Raw genomic sequence first — 19,643 nt, 5'->3', positions numbered from 1 at the left:
TCTTTTGCTACCTGCCGCGATCGCGTGTTGAGGAGTAATACAACAATACACGTACGGTGACCCCCACGCCCGAGGCCCGAGTGCCGCGCCGCGCCGGGCCACACAATAGCGCGTGGTATGTCAGGGGAGGGGGAACAAATACCAAGACCGCGTGCCAACCGACTTGTTATCGTCCCAAAACGTTATTTTTACTTTAATGATTTAAATTTACTTTTTACGTTAATTATTATAATATATTTATAATCATATCATTCTAAGCAATGTGATTTATAAAACTGAATTACTGGCTAATTATGACTCAATAAACTGTTTGAAAATATATAAATAATCGAAATTCAAATGTTACGTGCACAATACATATAAAATGCCTTGCGAAGTATTATTAAACGAAATATACACATTAAGTAATAAGTTTTCCGTAATTTGTTCCGCTCGACTCAGCGTTTACTTCCTCTGTTTTATTATCCTTTACATTATTTCGTATTATTCCATGTAAGAATATTCAATACGAAAGAAAATAATATTCATATTGACAAGACGTTTAAAATGTGAGAAACGTTTTTTAAGAAAAAATTATTGTCCAGAAAAAAAATCACAAAACAATTAAAAAATATAATTTTTATATAATACTCTTTCACTTTATTGATTCTTTTTTACTTGGAACACATATTTCGCGCAACATATTTCTTTTGATAAAAAGTTATTGTGCGAATAATAGCACGACGACGACAAACGATCTTAGGTATGCAGTGCGCTATACGTCATAAAAATAAACATCAAAGCTTCGCGCTAACTGATTTCTTATCAATCCGAAATATTTTATAAAATAATTTCATGTTCAATATTCTGTTTCTTGCATTCGCACAAATCAATTTCGATATATGGATTATTATCGTTGTGTATGTTTAACGTTTATTTAAAGAATAAAATTTACCTCTTCTTTTGATTAAGAAACTACATATCATATAAAATTCAGCCGTCTTATCCTATCTTTTAATTAAAAAAATATGTATATCATATAAAATTCTAAAGATGCCTAGAGCTTCTTTCGACTTTTACTTTAACAAACAATTTAAAAAAATCTTTGATCCTTATTACGAAGCGCGTGTACATAATATATTGTATATACAGTTAAAACGAGTGTTCTATATTGAAAAGAAAAAAGTTTTAAGTAAATAATTAAATACTTAATTTATGATATCGCTGTTTTATATAATTAATACAGAAATAATGAATTAGCAATTAGCAATTCATCGACTACAATACTTATTAAACAATATAAAATTGTATTTATGGCCATCTTACCCGAGTTTACCCTATTAGTAATTTTTCACACGTTTCAAGCTAATGTGTTTAAAATGCCATCATAGCAATTTTTAAAAGCGACAACAATATATTTTCATGTACTAAGATTCATTTTCAAGCGAAATGTTCTTATAAAGGATACAGAATAATAAGATATAGCATGATAACCGAAAAATAAATAACGAGTTTTTTTTTTAGTAGAAAAGTGGAGAGAGATAAAATGTATCATTTTATAAAATTGACTTTCTAAAAGTTCTCTTAATCAGAGCATAAAGTGATCAAAAGTTCGAGTATTAATGAAGTTTTTTCAGAAACTTAGGTCGTGAAAATTCACATATGACAGATCGGTAAGAGTATTGCTGGGATTAACACAATTTCCAAGGGATTTCCCGAGGAACATGAGGAATATTTGCGAAATAGACAATGATGTAGTACGCTACTGTACTATTTCGCTGGAACTAGAAATGTTTACGACTCGGCGATAGCAAAGTGGATATAAATACTTATTACAAAATTTAACAGCTTGTGAATTAACAGCTTATTTCAAAAAATTTGCGTTAGATTCAATTTAAAATATAATATTAAATTAAAATTAAATAACGTTAAACTTTGTAGTCGATTTTTACAGTAAAATTAAAATTTATTATCAGAAATTCAAATCAATTTATTTATTTCAGTTATATCAAAAATGACATCTACGTAATTACATTACGCTGCCTTTAATATCTAATTTAAAATATTATTAATTAATTTTAGTATCTATTAAAATATCAGCGTCTTAATTTTATTTTATGAGAGTCGTAAGAAAGAATTAATAAATTGTGTTTCCTGATACTTGTCTGATTTCGATGGTCTATATTCATTTATCTATTTATATCAAGTATGATGAACTGTACGATTTGATTAATGCTCGTTGTTATGCCGATTCAAACATGTATACTAATATTAGCTTTCCATCGCGCGTGGGTATGTATGCAATTCATTAACGATATTATTGTATAACAAATGTGGTATTATTCAAGCAGATGCCAAATATTTGCGAACCCTAGATCACAATATACATATAATCAAAATTTGCGATTTCCTCGAAAACTAAAAATAGATTATTTATGGCAATAATAATAAAATAATCTTATTGAAATCGACAGAAATTTGAGTCTGATTAATATTTCCATGCAGTTGCTTTTATACCTACTTAATGATACTGGATCAAGTTTTTTTCTCATCTCTAATATAGTATTTTTTGATATTCCTAATGATCATACAATACAAAACAAGAAATTGTTTTTGAAGATCCCGTGGAAGCCAAAAAAACGCCCCTATTAACCTTCTTTCTTTTCTTCAACATCGTATATTCATACTCAACTCTGGTAATACGCTTAACAATAAATATGTTAAAACTCGTTAAAAGTAATTTGTGGTTCAGTCGCATATATATATGCGCTATTCCGCTGCTTATAAATTAATAATTTCTCGAGATTTCTGTGAAATAAAAGTTATTTGCGGTTCTGTCGCATGTGTTATTCCGTTACTTATAAATAATTTCACGCGTTTCTATTTCGAAATTTTCCAACCAGTACACTTTTGCTTAACATTGAGAATATAATTGTGAAGCACTTATGTGAAATATGTTTTAAGTAATCCTCTTGCTATTTCCGAGTGTGCGGCACACTCTCTGCACACGAGGAGAGACGATCCTGACTTTAAGAAAGAGAAGTACTGAAAAGTATGTTTCTCTCTCCAACTTACTCCGGACAGCCGTCTGCTATGTATTGTCTCAGTCCATATCTATAAGGTCTATGTATGCGAATGTCGAATCATCCGCTAGATGGGATCCGCTAGCTGGCGTTTCTCGTATTTAAAATACGACGTACGATGGTATATAAAAGTAGCTTTTGTTGGAATGACACCGCTCGGTATTCATAGTCAGATCTTATATTTAAGACCAAAATAAGATCCGATTATGAATACCGGCTCTCACTAATGATACCTTATGAACATAAAAAAAAAAAAATAATACAAAAAATACAAAAAAATAAAAAAGCCGTTCGGAATCGGCGTTATAAACTGTAGGTCCTATGGTGTCAAAATGACACCAAATAATATTGTAAAAAAAAATCGTTTCCCGTAATTTCTGAATGCTAACTATAATCCCGTTTATTGCTATATTACGTCATAAATAAATTATTTATAAATTAATTTTATAGAAACATCATTTGATATTTTTTATATAGGTACCAAGTATTCGTATAAATGAACACTGCACAAATTTAAATAATAAAATAATTTCATTAACATTTAAGCTTCCGTATGTATACGGGTATACCTTTCCAGTACATACGTAAGTCTGTTGCGTTCGACGCTATTTTCCCTACGTTAAAGTATTTAGAAAACTCATAAAAAAATTCACACAAACTTCTATACATATATATATATATATAAACACTGCATAAATTCAAGTAATACATTAATTTTATTAATATTTAAATTTATTTCTATAAATTTCGATAAAGATTTAAATGCTAAAAGAAAATTTGTGAAGTTGTTCTGTCTAATCTTGTTGATTAATTCTGAGCAAGAAATTACTGCAGAGATATATTTCATAAAACACCCCCAGTGTCAAGTATAAAAAAATAAAAAAATAAAAATTAAAAAAATACTTTCTGTAACATTTGCCTTAAACCTCGGACGTAGGGTTGAACTTTACGTCTATTTACGATGCTATAGTCTGTTAAAATGTGCGATCCCACGAACATAATATAGCAGTCATCGACAGTAATATTGACTGCTAATAATTCGTTGGTCTATCCGTTCGTTCGCTAGCCGTAACATCGACGGTTTCTTGATCGTTCTGATCGGCCATTTCTTTAATAACGCTATTACGGCCGTCCTTGAAACGCGCTTCACTACGAACATCTTTTCTAAATCGACTCTCTAAACGCGTTCCGATCGGAATTGTCGAAGTTTCAGGAATAATCCAACGACTGCCCACTGCCTCGCCCTCGGACTCTTAAGGCTTTTTAAATATGGTGGATACCAACGTCGCACACCGTGAGCAGCTATGCGCAATTTTGCTTCCTTCCGTGTTGCAAGGCGTAATGCTAGAAATGCATTTCGAGCTTCATTTTGAATTCAAGAGCCGTTTCAACCTTGATTCGCGAAAATCAACATTTCGCCGACGATTTTTGCACCGTGCAAATCCAGGATTGTAATTTCTAATTGAACATTCTCGTAGTAATAAGATCTGACTGTTATAAGTTTGGTTAGTCACGATATAACAAATCCAATTTATTCTAATAATTTAATTGTAGTCTTTCTTAGCGTGGACAAATATATCTTATTAAAAATGTAAATGTATCACTATAAGTGACTGACATGTCGTTCTTAATATAACTTGAAAATATATTGCAGAATCTTGCTTATCGCGAGATATCGCGACTATTAAAGTGGGTTCTCGCGATAGATTCTATTTTAGTACTGTAATGTGCGCGCGTGTATATGTAGGTCATCTCTCTCCATTCGCGTTGTAACATTTTAATGTTATAAACTTTATTAATATAATTTTGTTAATAATTTTTGTAAGCAACTATTTTTAGTTACAGTTTATTTGTAATAATATATAATTCGCAGAAAAGATATTGTATAGTATTAAAAATATTTTATCACAGTTTTAAAAACTTATATGACTTGTAATATCAGAAATAATCGTGTCGCGATTAAAATATAAGACTTCCGTCACAGTTTTTAATTTAGATTTTAATGTAAATTATATCCAATAAATTGTGTTAATCTTAACTAAAATTACAGAAAGAGAATTTAAATAAATGTAAGGTTAGAAAACTAATTTAATATTATAAAATACAAAAACAGCTAATATAAATTATATGCATCGTTATCCAAACAGCATTTCTTATATTTTCACTTTTATATTGTCGAAGATATTGCATCTTTGCATTGCGTCTATGTTTCAGCGCACAGTGTGTTTTATGAATCGATAAAATTGAGATTAGCTTCAATTAAGGTCTATCAGGCGTCATTTGAATAAAAATGGCTGGCGTCAAAGGCCTTTGAATTTAAGCAAGTTCAAGAGGCATCCACCTGGAAGCTTCGCGTATACGACAGGCCCATTAAATTTTAAATGCCCGGGGATTAAATGCCGGAGCTCGCCCGCCACTTGATCCACTGACAAGTACCACGGCAGAAGCCTTGATACACAAGAAAACCTCGTTGAAAAGAAATAGTCAAGTGTCCTCTCGAAGTCGGTAGCTTTTGGTCGAAGTAGTTACTATTGAGTGTAATTGCTATATACAATTGTTTGCAAACGCCATTGCGGTATTTACACAAATAACAATCTATATCTGAACTGGAGCTATCAAAAACTTATATATCGAATGTATCTATATTGTGAATAATTGATTATTATTACTTTTAATATTATTTGCAGATCGGCAATTGTTTAAAAGAATTGAGAAAGAAAACTCGAAATACCAAAGCGATAACATTTGAAACAATATATCTTCGAAATGATGTTAAGAACAGCTAGTTGCACTCCAAAATTATGACTCCTAATTTTTCTGTGTATCATGTATGTATACAATTTTTCAAGAAATTTTGAAAGGAGCGGTTTTTTAATACAAGTGTTAATGGGTCGTAACACCTTTCGATCAGTTCGTAAACTGTCAAAGATGGTGGCAAACTCGTCGGTTTTATTCATGAAAAATATTACGTTACATATTCAGGAAGTTACTGACCGACTGTTTCAAGTTTCCGCAGGATCACCTATCGCTTTTTGCTCCGAAAACACGGTGTGCGGAGCGCAACACAGTTCGCAGCGGTCGGCGCAAAATAAATTCTCCCCAAAAACGAAATCCAATACGAAGTCCGAAACCCCGTGTTATCCCGGTGGCATCGATCTCTATACGCTATACATCTCTCGTTTCGCGGCGGTGACTTTCGATACTACCGACACCGCCCTCGCTGGTCGCGTTCGTTGGCCGGCGTTATTATTCCGCAAGCCCGGTAATAACCAAATTAACGCTATACACGAATTTCCGATGCGGCGCACGTAGTTGTGCGCGGCTTACACCGACAAGGTGACCTGCAAGCGTAAGCGCTCCGAACTTCGGTATCGCGAGCTTGCCCCGAGCGATCCAATGCTGGGCTTTGGTCCTCGCTGTCTCTCTCTCCCTCTCTCTCTCTCTCTCACACACGCACACACACACACACCCTCTCACCCTCTCACCCTTTCACCCCTCTTTCTCTCTCCACCCTCTCTCTCCTCTCGTTTCTCCATTCCTATCTATGATAACATAGACGATGTAAGCGAGTTTCGGTCAGCGTTCAAGGAACTCGAGGAGTACTATATCCACTACTCTGCCGCTATAACTACTCGTGTGTACTGTACACGTGGAAACTCATGTGTGACCAACGGATAAGTTCTTAACGACCCTTCACCTCGATACGGCCGCCACTACTGCCTCCGTCGTGCCAGTTGCATGTGCAGTGAACTGGTCGTGCTGTGCAACAGTTCGTGGGGATCCTTAGCGAATGCATCGCGTACTCATATAAAGATTGAAATTTGTGGAAGAGAAAATGTGTTAATAGCAGAGAGATCCCGTTTTGTTTTTAATATTTTATAAGATTCTGATATTGCTAAATTGATTTTACTTTAGTCTACACCGCGCCCATTACGTATAATTAGATATATACCATAACATTTGTCTTCTCCTTTATAACTTCGATGAACTCAATTTCTGATATTACCACGTAAAGCAAAACTTGTACCGATTGTCGCGTTTCATTTATTTGCGTAAGTACAGCAAAATTATACCAATTTCAATTAATGGCTCATTCAACTATGCCGCGTTAAGTTATTTTAAGTTATTTTAGAAGCAAGATGACGAAAGCTAAGATTCGTTAGTATTCTACTTTTTTTTTAAATTAATAAAGCAATTTGTTATCAAATGGGACGGAAAAATTGCATATTCACGGTACACTGTAATGAATAATTAGTTGCGTCTGGTTTTGATAGCTAGATAAAGTGATTTGAAGATTGAACTCGAGATGGCGTAAAAATTGATAACCGTCTTTTGTTAAGTTCATAATTAGTTGTATAAGTTTTTTCGTTTTTTCGTTTGATAGCTTTTTTAAGAACATTTGATTTATTTGGATTTTATTTCAGAATTTTAAATATCTCAATAATTCATTTAAATAAACGAAGGTTAAATTTATTACATTTTTGGCAAATTGAAAGATGATAATTGATGACGCACAGCACACGCTCATTTGTTCATAACAAATTTTTCAATATTTAAGGGAAAATTATAATATCAACAAAAATAATATTGTGCTACACAATTATTGTACCGCGCAGCGTAAAACTGTCAGAAAATATAATTCCTGCGATAACATGCACACACAACGAGAATTAATTGAAATAGGGAAAAGGAGGCAACAATAAAAAAAATCACGAATTCGATAATTTGTCGATGTCAATTTTCTGTAAAAACGATTCTAGCAGACAACAGTGTTATCTCACGGCTTATTCGATATTTCAAGCTTGTGCCCGACAGTTTTTCTAACAGAATGAACGGCTATTCCGTTGCAGAACTCAACTCGACATCGCCATCGACGAGCGAGCTCGGCGACCTCGTTGACGAGGCCGAGAGCGACGAGGCAAATGCGGACAACGCGGATGACGAGGATGCGGTCGAAGACATCCTTTATATGCGTGGTGCCACCTTCACGATACATCTGGATGCCCCAGCCGAGAATTCCACCGTGAACGCGACGAAGATAAACGAGGTGAACGGCGCGGATCGAATCGAGCTGCGCGCCACGTCTCAGGTAACATTATTCGCCATATTTCCCGGGTTAGCTTGTCGTATTACTCCGTAAGTGTTTGCATGTTGTTCTACGACCATTTGTTATGTAGGATTCCAGAGGGGTATTCGGTGAAAAATCTAAGGTCTTTGATCTATGATAAAAGTACAGGACAATGTCGGGACAGCTACTATTTTATTACTATTTTACGTCCGCGACGTTAACGTAAATGTTTTAGTAATCCTATTATTGTCATGTATGTACAATGAAATATATAATTATATAATATAATATATAATTGAGAATATATAAATGAGAATATATTATTAATATAATTAATATAATTGAGATAAGATCAATTTATCTTAAAACAAAACAAGAGATAAAGTAAAATTTAAACACAATTGCTGTGCCAAATATATCGGTATATATGCTTTGAGATTTGACTAATTGACGGGTAAATACGAATTCAAACTTAGTTCTATTGATTCAGAGCAAATATTCAATACTGTTCATAGGAATTATAATCAATATCGCAAGAATTCACACTAACTGCAAAGATTTAATTGATCGATGTGTCCACGTGCCATCACCATTCGCTCTAAATGGAGAGAATCGATCGAACATTGTCTTCGGATTAAGCACTCCAGAATAGAACATTCCGTAAAGGGACGTAAATGGGTATGCGTGTCTATGTGCGAGGTATAGAAATAGCGATTACGTGAAATCGAGCTTGTGCTCAGAATGTTCTCAACTGAGGAATCTTCCTTTGAGTATCGAATTAATATTCCCGATACATCCAAAACGTAAAGTTTTGTATGACGGGATTAAGGATTCGATCCGACTGATTGTTGATGCTAAAAGATCTGACGTAACACTTTGTACTTTTTACGTTGTGCAATCGTATTTTATTTTTTAAATATTGAAAATTTCATTTTTGTCGCAACGACAGCAAAATTAAATTAAGGGTGAAATACAGGTAAATGTCAATATAAGACAATATTGTAATTTTATCAAAATGTAAATTGTATATCAACTGATAGAAATTAACCGAAATTATTGCAAATGAATATTAACATTGTGATTGATTACATGGGACATTATTATATAAATTTAATAAAATTGAATTGACACAGAAATTTTGATGACATCAAATTAACTGTTTGATAAAACCGATATAATGTGAGTTCAATCCTTCATTGGGTGGTTTTCCACTCCAAACGAGTAAACAAATTTAATATTTCGCAAGCCTTGGCATTAAGCATGAGATTCGCAGCTTCTAGGCCAGTAGGCCAATCTTTATTCAAAAGTCTCCTCAAATAAAAAACATGAGTCGTGCAACAGGTACTTCACATCCGCTGCAGCTTTCTTAACATGCAGCAGGCTACCCCATTATTTCTGAAAATTTCTTGGCCCTGAATCGACAACAGCGAACAGAGGGATCAATAAGTGATGAGGCGGATGTCAGAAAGTCAACCATAAATATTCTCTTCTTTTTGGCTGTTTACTAAACTCATATTTTTAGTTTTTTCTCACTTTGTTATGCTCGAAACTATGCGAAAAACGCTTTCACAGAACTTTCTTTAACTTACTTTTTATTCAAATATATCAAATATATCAATCTTGTCTAGAATTATTCTTATTTAAGGTATAAGTTGGCATGACATTTATGCTTCACGAATTATGCATTTAATATTATAACATTTTTTAACACATATACATCAGCTAGTCTCTAATTATTTTTCTTCTTTCTAAGATATCTTTTGCTTTTACTTTCCTCCAATTATTCATTGCATCAGTATCACTCATAAATGCGCGGATGTGTGTGCTTGTGTGTAATGTATAGATGAATATGAGTGTCCGCAGTATATTGAGCTCGGGTTCGTGGGTTTGCTAAGCCCAAATGACTGTGCGGATCAGTCATCCCTGCGGGAAAATTACTGCTTGTTGATGCAGATAGGATAATTATGATAAATGTGGTACTTGACACTGTGTTAAATGCGGTATTGTGAATATTTTCAAATGATGTAATTGAGAAGCGTAATTTAACAATCTAATGACATGTGTAAAAAGAGAGTGGTTAAAAATAAATAGGTAAAAATTCCCAATTATTTCGACTAATTCTAAATGGATCTTCTAAATTCAACGTAAATAAGCACATAGAAAATTGGTCTCCTTTCTTTGGCTTATATAGTTCCCTTTCAACGTTAAACTCTAATTTTTATACGCGCAATCCAATATCAGACCGGTGATGACATTTCTTGTTCCTGTGGATGTTCAGGGCCCAAATCTGGAGCAAAAACTGCCATCCACAATGGAGAGCATCGTGAGCACTGAGCCAGCGTGTTCCTTGGACTGCGGACCGGCTGGAAATTGTTATATCGAGCAATCTCGCGGAGATGAAGTCGATGTGGTGATCGAAGACGAAGACGACGGAGCCGTGGATCTCGAGGGCAATAACGTGAACCTCAGACGAAAGCAAGGAACGTTCAGACAGAGATGCCAGTGTCCTCTCGGAAGAGGTGGAGATCGTTGTCAGCTCGGTGAGTGATATTTTTTACCTTATCTCCCAATTTTCTTTCTTATCTATTCCATGAATAATATATACGAGGATTTTCGCCTCAGAGTTAAATAACAAATTTGCATTTACAACGCTGTGACGTAGAAAAGAAAAGGTGCGAAACTTGTCGACACTTATTTCATTATAATTTTTTGCTTCGCGCGCGCGAAACTCATTTCTCCAAAATCTATATTTCCACAAGAGACCAGAAAGTAGATAATACCATCAAATGTCGCGCGCAATCGTTCATCCATTGTCCTCGGACAATGTTAGGCGAAATGAAATACATACATTTCGAAATTAAGCTCGATAAACAAGCGAGATCGACGCGAGATGTCGACGAGTGATTCTCTTCGCGAAAGTAAACTGAAGCTCGAGGGGCGGTCCTGCAGCCGATGAGGTACGAAGAATTGAAAACTTGCTCATTATCGGTCGCCCCTCCGTTCGCTTTGTTCCGCTCCGCTACAAAACTTACGGCATCTAAGTCGAAAGATTCGAGTGTATACTAGCTGTTTTCGCCTCGAGCTCCCGGGAGTTCCCGTGCATTCGAGGCGATCAGATCTGTTTGCACCTGGTTGCTTTACGGAAACTCCCAGGAAACTCGATGTGCGGAACGCTCTTGGTAATCTCAAACTTTTAACCCTTTGAGATGCCCGCTGCGGTGCACGCGCGCGCGACGTCCGGCGAATAACGTTAAACGCTCTCGACGATCTTTGGAGACCCGTCACCGCGTCACGGAAATGTAAATTGCCGATGGCGTACACACGAGTAGAAGTTCATCATCATGCTATCAGCCATCTTGAATCATAACATCGAGAGGATGATGAGGATTATACGGACGAACGTTCCTGCCAATTTAAGTTCACGTAAATGGTCTTCTGTTAACAAAACTAGTTTATTATCGTTAAAATATGACATAAACTCTGCTATTTGACATGTAGAAACAAAGAATAATTAAATACAGTTGGCTAGAATAATATACTTCCCCTAGAGTCGCAAGAGAAATAACAGTCGGACCGAAACAAAGTTTCTGACGCATAAATCTGTCTCGAGTTTTCGCAAGCATAAGATACAAGAATTGTTCTCGTTATTTCCTCTCCTTCTTATCGTAATTCGATATGGTTATTATAAACATATTACAAACTGTGAAGATAATGCTTTAGTAGGTAACGATATAATCATTCAATTAATATTAACAGCTTCCAATACTTGCGATTTCCAAACGAATCAAATACCGATACTTATTTTAAAAAAAGGTTGATATTTATTTCAACGTTATCAATACCAAACCAATAACCGGACCAATTTATCAATATTGGCTAACAAAGCTCGAACGAGACAACACGTAGTTTCAAGATCTCGGATAGCTGAATATCAATTTTAGAAAAGTTTCGTTTAACCAACTGCGAGAAATAAAGATTATCTTCGTAACCGAATAACGAATAAAACATATCTTCTTTGTCTTATCGACTATGTATCGGTCTTCATTTCCAACGCTATAAACGTTCGAAATGTACGGATTAAACTACCCGATATTCGGTTTAATCTTGCAGAGTGGTTTATATTGCATCATGGGATTGCATAGGATTAAGCGGCAGAAAAATTGCGAGAAGAGACCGATGGTTCGTAGTTTGAAGTATGTTTTACGCCTCAATATTTGAGTGTTTTATCGTGCAGTTTCCGTATATGAGGCGGATCGATGCAAGAATTATGATATGGCAAACATTCATCTAGTTCTCACGACAAGCTGCACTCGCTTACCTAAAATGATTAAACCATATCTCATAGCAATCTGATTTTTAATTAACGGTAGCCGCATTAAATTTTATTTAGATCGATTTTTTTCATCCACGACGTGATAACTAAAAAAAAGACGTGATGTAAAATATATTAGAATTTTTCGTGGATTAAATGATAAAATTATTTTGAAATGTCATGCATATAAAATATAGTTAGGTATTATACAACGCATTATTAAAAGAAATAGGTCATAAAGCGAATAAATACATGCATGGGCAACGTATCCGTTTTCGCTTTTATTTATCAAAGAGTTATCAAAAATGCATAAAGATATTATCACTGTTTGCTTATATTTGAAGTTAATTTATTGTTACGTGATTGAAGAATTACAGAAAATTCTGTGAAAATGTATGAATGGTAAAGAGTCTGATTTGTATATTGTAATCCTGTACATTCTGTGTGGCTGCGTTATTGATGCTAGTTCCGAGAATGATGGTGCTTACAAGTACACAACAGAAAGCAAATGCTTTGTAGTAAAAGCAAAAGATTATTCATACGAAATGTCGGATATCCTTTCGCTTTATGCGTTCGCTTCATGCTTTCGCTTCATGCTTTCGCTTCTACCTCTACTAAGAGTGTTCCGCGTTTATTTACACAAGTCAATAACGCTTCTGTGTAGTACAAGTAAACGTTAGAAATTTAACTAGCATAGTAGAAATAAAATTATATAATAAAAATTATAATAATAATAAAATTAATGATTATCAATCATCAACAGCATAATTAAAATAAAATATTAGAAAAGCTATACACTAATAACTATAAATAACATCATGTTTGCACATATTTTTAAAAGTGTCCTATTTAGGTTGACTAATATATTAATTTATAATAACTGATGCTAAATATTTTGAATAGCATTCTACTGACTAAATAAGAAAATTATTTATTATATAAGAAAATAATTCAAAGAGACCGTTATAGAATTGGTTTATGTATTATCTACATTTATTAATATTTGTACTGTTGCTTTTCTCTCGTTGTCCGTCTCGTTACGTCCTATTATATAGATAACTGTATATATGTTACTTTTCACGACAGGTGCACGGATCAAACGTCCACGCGACTGGCATTTTGCGAACGATACTTTACATTGTGCTCTGAATGCATCATGTTACAGGAGGCTTGTTTTATATTGACCTAGTACAGGATTATTCGCCACCTTGTTATTCGGCGTGGTCAAATTAAGCCTCGCTGAGCGGCTTGGGGTAAAACCACGAGGTGGGCGTTGCCTGCCAGTTAATTCCGCTTGCGAAGGTTTAAAGCAAACGCGACCTGCAAACCGAGTCGTCCCCGTTGATTCTCTGAGCAAGATCTAACGAGCTTAATTTATTTTATCAACGACGCCCACTGCACACCACGCTCTCCGTTCCCGTTTATACATATAAATATTTATTCTTCCGAATGCGAGTACGTCCGTTCTCGACAAGAAATCCAAGCTATACGAATATTTGTGCGTTAAAAATATTGACCATCAGGCAGGAGCAAAAAGAGGCGTGACGTTATATAGTGCAGATACGATATATAATCAGTGTAACAAATAAACTCCAGAACGTGTTTGTTACGAACACGTTTTTATAAAGTGACTCAATTAAAATATACATTAGACCTTATATTTTAACTGTTGTATCCAACTGAATTTCATATTCACTTATAGTCAATTACGTAAAAATAAAAATAGATAAAAAATATTCCATAAAAAAATGTATGTCTGCAAGATGCATACTCTAATATTCCAAAATTGTCATAAATAAAAAATAATGCAGCAGGATTAAATTACATATCTTTCTTCTAGTTTTTAACTAGAAGAAAGCCACAAATGAATTAAATGTCAAGCATAAGTAATAATAATTACGTCTGTAAATATACATATACCGCAATTAATTACATCAGGAATATTCGCTCGTAATAAATCACGCATCGCAGCATTAAGATCGGCAAAACAATGGGTCTGGCAGAACGCGAAATGTTTAATAATGATAAATTTCAGGCATTATTCAAAAATTAATGTGAATGCGAGATACGTAAAATGTATATAAGAATAAACTGCAATTTCTTCTACTATTTAAAACGCGAAAATAGTATCTCCGACGGCTTAGCACGGAAACAAAAATTTACTAGCAGGTGCCGTCGAGACGTAACTTCAGGCTGCTACATTTTAATAGTGATACATTATCCGGACTTTTAATATTACAAAGTGCAGCTCGGTAATTCCGCATCATCCGTCCGCCATCGCGAGGTGTGAGAGACGGCGGCTTTGCTGTGATTTATGTCACGGTTGAAGCTGCGCACGCGGCGCGATGAGCGGAAGAATTATTTTTTCGCAGCTGCCGCTCCTTCTCTCTTCCTCGTTACAACCGGACATAAATCAAGGAAACTTCCGTGCCATTTCAGCCAAAACCGGAATCCGTCTCCCGAACAATAGCGTCAGATCTTTTTAATAAGATTTTGAGTGGTGATGGAGTATGCCGGGATGCCAGGAGAATGCAATCGCGTTAATTATTTCATTCACACCGCGGGCACACGGAGAAAAAGAATCTTGTTGTCGCGGCAAAACTGCAATGTAGTTTTGCTGTGCCAGCAAGTTCCATGATATCATCTTCTCTCTCATACAAAAATAAAAAGATCTACACTTAATAACTGTAGAACTCGTAATTGTTACGCGTACATAAAATAGAAATTACAGAGTAATCTGAGAGTTGTCAGTAGAAGAAGACATTTTAGTACCACGATATTATCTTCCTGTTAGCACACACTCTCAGTGAATATATCTATACAGGACTATCGATCGCGAGAAAAGTATAGCGACCCAAAGAACTGGCAATCATCGCCTCTTTCAGAAGCAATCGTCGGACAATTGCCGACCATTCCGCGCGAAGCGGGGTTATTATACTACGATTACGATGATCTTCGGCCTTCGGCCACCGGAGAACCTGGTCGGCCGACTGGCCGGGGTATAGGGTGAAATCCGGCGAGATTGGCGCACCGCCAAAATGGCGTTCCACACGCTAGATTAAGCAGATTAACCGTGCACGTCTCCAGTGGGCATTGTAACGCCGGACAGAGAGCTCGGCCCAAATGTCGTTAGATTCTTGCTGTTTGCGGATAAATCGCGCCTTCCTAATTGTGCGATCTCTATTCCATTAAGCCGGAGGGAAAACACGAACGTCGAACATCGGATAGGATAATTGCAATGTCAGTCTGTCGGAACAGGATAATTGAGAGATGCAGAATATCCGATCTTCCAGCGAAAGGTGTAATCTGATCGAAAATATTTACCGCGATGACTCTTAACCTCGTTTTTTTTGTACTATTTTTCTAGACTATATAAAATTGCTACGTATCGCCGGTTTTCAAAACCATGCGTGTCACAATAAAAGAGACAGATCTAACAAGTTGCGACGTAAATTGGTAAAATTTTTCGATATCACACAAACCATGATAGCTGACGTATATTATTTACAAAATGAAAGTGGTTACAGATTTATTACTTTTTTTTTCTGTATGACGCAGGTGTGCCAAACTGTTTGAAACTTCATTTATTCACCATTTGGTCTGTCAGTAAGCTACATAAAAAATTTGCAACACTTTCAGGTAAAAAAAAATCTATAAAAAGTTGAGTCTAGCGCTGTCTCGTCGAAAGTGAATGTTAGACGAGCAGCCTGTTGCATTTTTAATACAACGAAATGTGTTTCGAGGCGTTAAATTCTCTTTTCCTCTTCCCTAAAAGGAACGGAATCTCCGTTCTGAAGCGTTTGATTGAGCAGCCTGTTGCAATCTGGCCGAGAACAATTGAATAATCTAGCAACGCGATTACATCGAAATTTTAACGATTTCAGTGAATTTCTAAGTCTATTCTTTCTACTTGTTTTTAAAATAATGTGAATATAATTAACGTATCTTTCTATCAAATATAAAAAAATTTCAGCATAAGTGAGCGAACTTAGGCTACAATCAATGTGACGCTACAAATGCTTCGAAGCATTTCTCTTCTCTTTTCTTTCAATGAAGAAAGAAGGAGGAGAAGAACGCTCCAAAGCATTTGTAGCGTCACGTTGACCGTAGCCTTAGATGTATAAATTTTTTTCATTTACCTCTGTATAAACTAAATAATTAAATTTATATCTATTTTACACGTGTTCATACTTTTAAACACACATATGTTAATTATAATTTTTCTTAAAACTGGAATTCTCTGTTTTTCTCTTTGTTTCTTATACACTTTCACATAATATTAAATACGCTAGATTTGAATATTTCTTGTTGCTTTATAGAAAAGTACTTTAGGATAGCAAATCTAATTGTATTACATCATGCTTGGAGTATCGACCGGCTATCCTGTATACCCAGGTATCCGACTACATGCTCGTTAATCGAATTCATGAATAATTTCCAGCTAGTCAAAGTCACGAACTACAGCGTAATCAGTTTCGGTAAAATGACGTATTATTGATTCAAAATAATAAAAAGAGAAAAATATAGAATAATATAATAAGATAAGTGAATAAAATAGAATTGAAATAAAGTTAATTGAATTAATTAATACATTCTCGATTTAGACTTCACTTATTGACGTTGTCACTCTTCGTGATAGTCGGTGTTATATTTTTAAAAGTGTAAAATAATAAAGACTAAATAATGGACAAGTGAATAAAGTAGAATTGAAATAAAGCCAATTTAACTGTCTGACATATTCTCGATTTAGACTCCATTTATCGACTTTGTCGCTCTTCATGGATAATCGGTATAATATTTTTGACGTTGATATATTTATGCTAGCGATCTTGTATAAGTAATTAAAAATGTCAAATATTTAATAAAATTAACTTAATTTACACTAAAATTAATTACCGATTATATTTATTTTTCAAATTAGTGATATAAAGTGACTAAATATCTCAACTATATCTATATATATCCCAGGTAGCAGAGTGACGTGAAATGATGTATTAATAACGTCTTAATGACGTCTCTAACGTCAATAAAACGTCATTAAGACGTCTTTAGACGTCATCCTGCTACCTGAGATGTTACAATTGAAACATGTTTGTCTGATCTCTATTACGCGTGATTAACTCGAACTTGTATCGAGATGTTTGCCGAATTTTATGCAAGACAGCTCATTTAAATGTAAAACGTGACGACGTGATAGTATTAACGTACAACCGCGAGCTCGTCGCATTCGGGCGTACACATTTAAGCATACATACGTAACGATCGCGCGAACGTGAAGTTGCGACACGTTGCTATCGTGCATATTACCGAAGTGCATCTACCTACTCCAAGACGCGCACAGTTACAAGATATAATTCGGTTACCGTGTTATCGGCTCATAGAGCGCCCATTATCGTCGCTCACGTGGCACGATTTCTCCGGTTGAAAGGCTTCATTGATAATTTGATATATATTGAACGCGCGAGCCGTCTGTCGCATCTCGAATCGATGGAAATCTCGCGCGGTGTTCCGCGCGGATGAATTATGAAACGCGATCAGAATTCTCGCGTCCGATAATCCATTTCGTTAACGAGGTGGCGCGATACGCGTTCTTACCGAGTTGTAAAATTCAAGAGCGGAAATATCTCCCGCAAGGATCTCGAATTAAGTTGGAATTTTTATCACAGAAAAATATCGAGGTTCTTCTTTTTAATTTTTCCAACTGGATACTCGTTGGAACGAATTTATCATATTCGCCCGCAGTATACAAATGTATAAAATATTCAGTGACAAATTATAATTTGTAATATAATACAATATCCTGGAATACAGATAGACACGAAAAAAATGAAAATAAAATGTGATTCTTTCTCCGCTAGATAGTCTAAATGTTAAAAAAGACCGTTGAGATATATTTTCATGAAAACAACAGATTTTCCGTTTCTTTACGGAAGGAATAAATGGATGGCTGTATCTTTTCACGTGAACTAGACGGTGTCATGAATTATCGTAACATTCCAACGCTTTCCGTCAAGTTCTACAATTTTTATCCCGCCCATTTTCTTTTCCTCGCACATCTTCCAAGAGTTACTGTTCTTAAGACACTTCGTGCGCGGTACCCACGAGATTACGAAGTGCGAATACTTTAAGCTGAATCTAAAATGTGCCAAGAAATAAATAACGCAAGCGGGTCACGACGTGAGTGGAAATGACTGTATTTTAAACAGTAAAATTTAAGAATGACTCTTTATGTCAGGTATTGTTAAGAAACGTATAACTCCTTACGAGCCCGAGTTTTCTATCAATGGATAATATACATATATAGATAAAAATTGAGAAATATACCAAAAAATACTATTTTATACCATTATATATGCAATATACATATATCATATTTAATACATAAATATATTAGATATGAGATATTTTATTTAATAGTTTTACATATAAAATACTATATACATATATGATATAATGTAATAATAAATAGTACGTATATAATTAAATTTTATAATATTTTGTATAATTATAATATAATATGCAATCCCCCCTCTCTCTCTACGATCTTGAGTTTGCAATTATGTCGCAACAATAGCTTTATAAATATACATTAACAAAAAATAAATTTCACATTGTGATGCTCGATACAATTTTTCCATGGTCCGTTTGGTATATCGTACTACCGGTATTCGTATTACTGAGAATGGCGTATAATCATTCTGAGGATGACCGCCGAATAGCAGCGATTTCAGAAACAAAGGAGCGCCTAGTGGTCTGAGTTAGGTCGTTGATCTTGCTGGTCTCTCGCTTGTTTTCCAGCATCTCGAAAGCGTCTCCATTAAGTCTTTTCTTTCGAGGTGTGAGACGAAAAATTGCGAGACGAAAGAAAGAAAGCAACAATTTTCCACTGTGAGATTCACGCGCGGTAGACGGAATTTTGTTTTGGATTTTGCTGGAAATTATTTCCTCGCTTAAATTCTTTTTTCCTATGTATATTATAGCGCAAACAACAATAGTTTATCTTAGAATGCAACAAAACATGGAGAGCTGTTTACTCCGTGAAATTATGCTTTTAGGTGTTAAGCTGTAGTTATAGCCAAACATTTTGAATTATGATGCTAAAAGCGACAAAAATGGAAGCAAGTACACGGGAATAATTTTCGTACGGGAAAAATCGTTTCTGCAATGAATTTTCTTTTAAATAAAAAAGTAGACTAATAAA

General features: G+C 34.9%; 1 protein-coding gene across 3 annotated transcripts in view; it reads left to right on the top strand.

Annotated features, from left to right (window-relative positions):
* LOC112462066 (pikachurin) overlaps nucleotides 1–19,643 on the top strand; it is a 98,629-nt gene that overhangs the window by 24,594 nt on the left and 54,392 nt on the right. For all 3 annotated transcript variants that reach the window (XM_025027614.1, XM_025027616.1, XM_025027615.1), the window contains exons 4-5: nucleotides 7,913–8,151; nucleotides 10,409–10,670. In XM_025027614.1, coding sequence (XP_024883382.1) covers nucleotides 7,913–8,151; nucleotides 10,409–10,670 — 501 coding nt within the window. The remainder of the gene's footprint in view (nucleotides 1–7,912; nucleotides 8,152–10,408; nucleotides 10,671–19,643) is intronic.

Source organism: Temnothorax curvispinosus, unplaced genomic scaffold (assembly GCF_003070985.1).
Source record: "Temnothorax curvispinosus isolate PA1 unplaced genomic scaffold, ASM307098v1 QBEX01011959.1, whole genome shotgun sequence".
NCBI classification, from domain to species: Eukaryota; Metazoa; Arthropoda; class Insecta; order Hymenoptera; family Formicidae; genus Temnothorax; species Temnothorax curvispinosus.
Note: the sequence above shows the minus strand (reverse complement) of the source record. Positions and strands in the feature narration are given on the sequence as shown.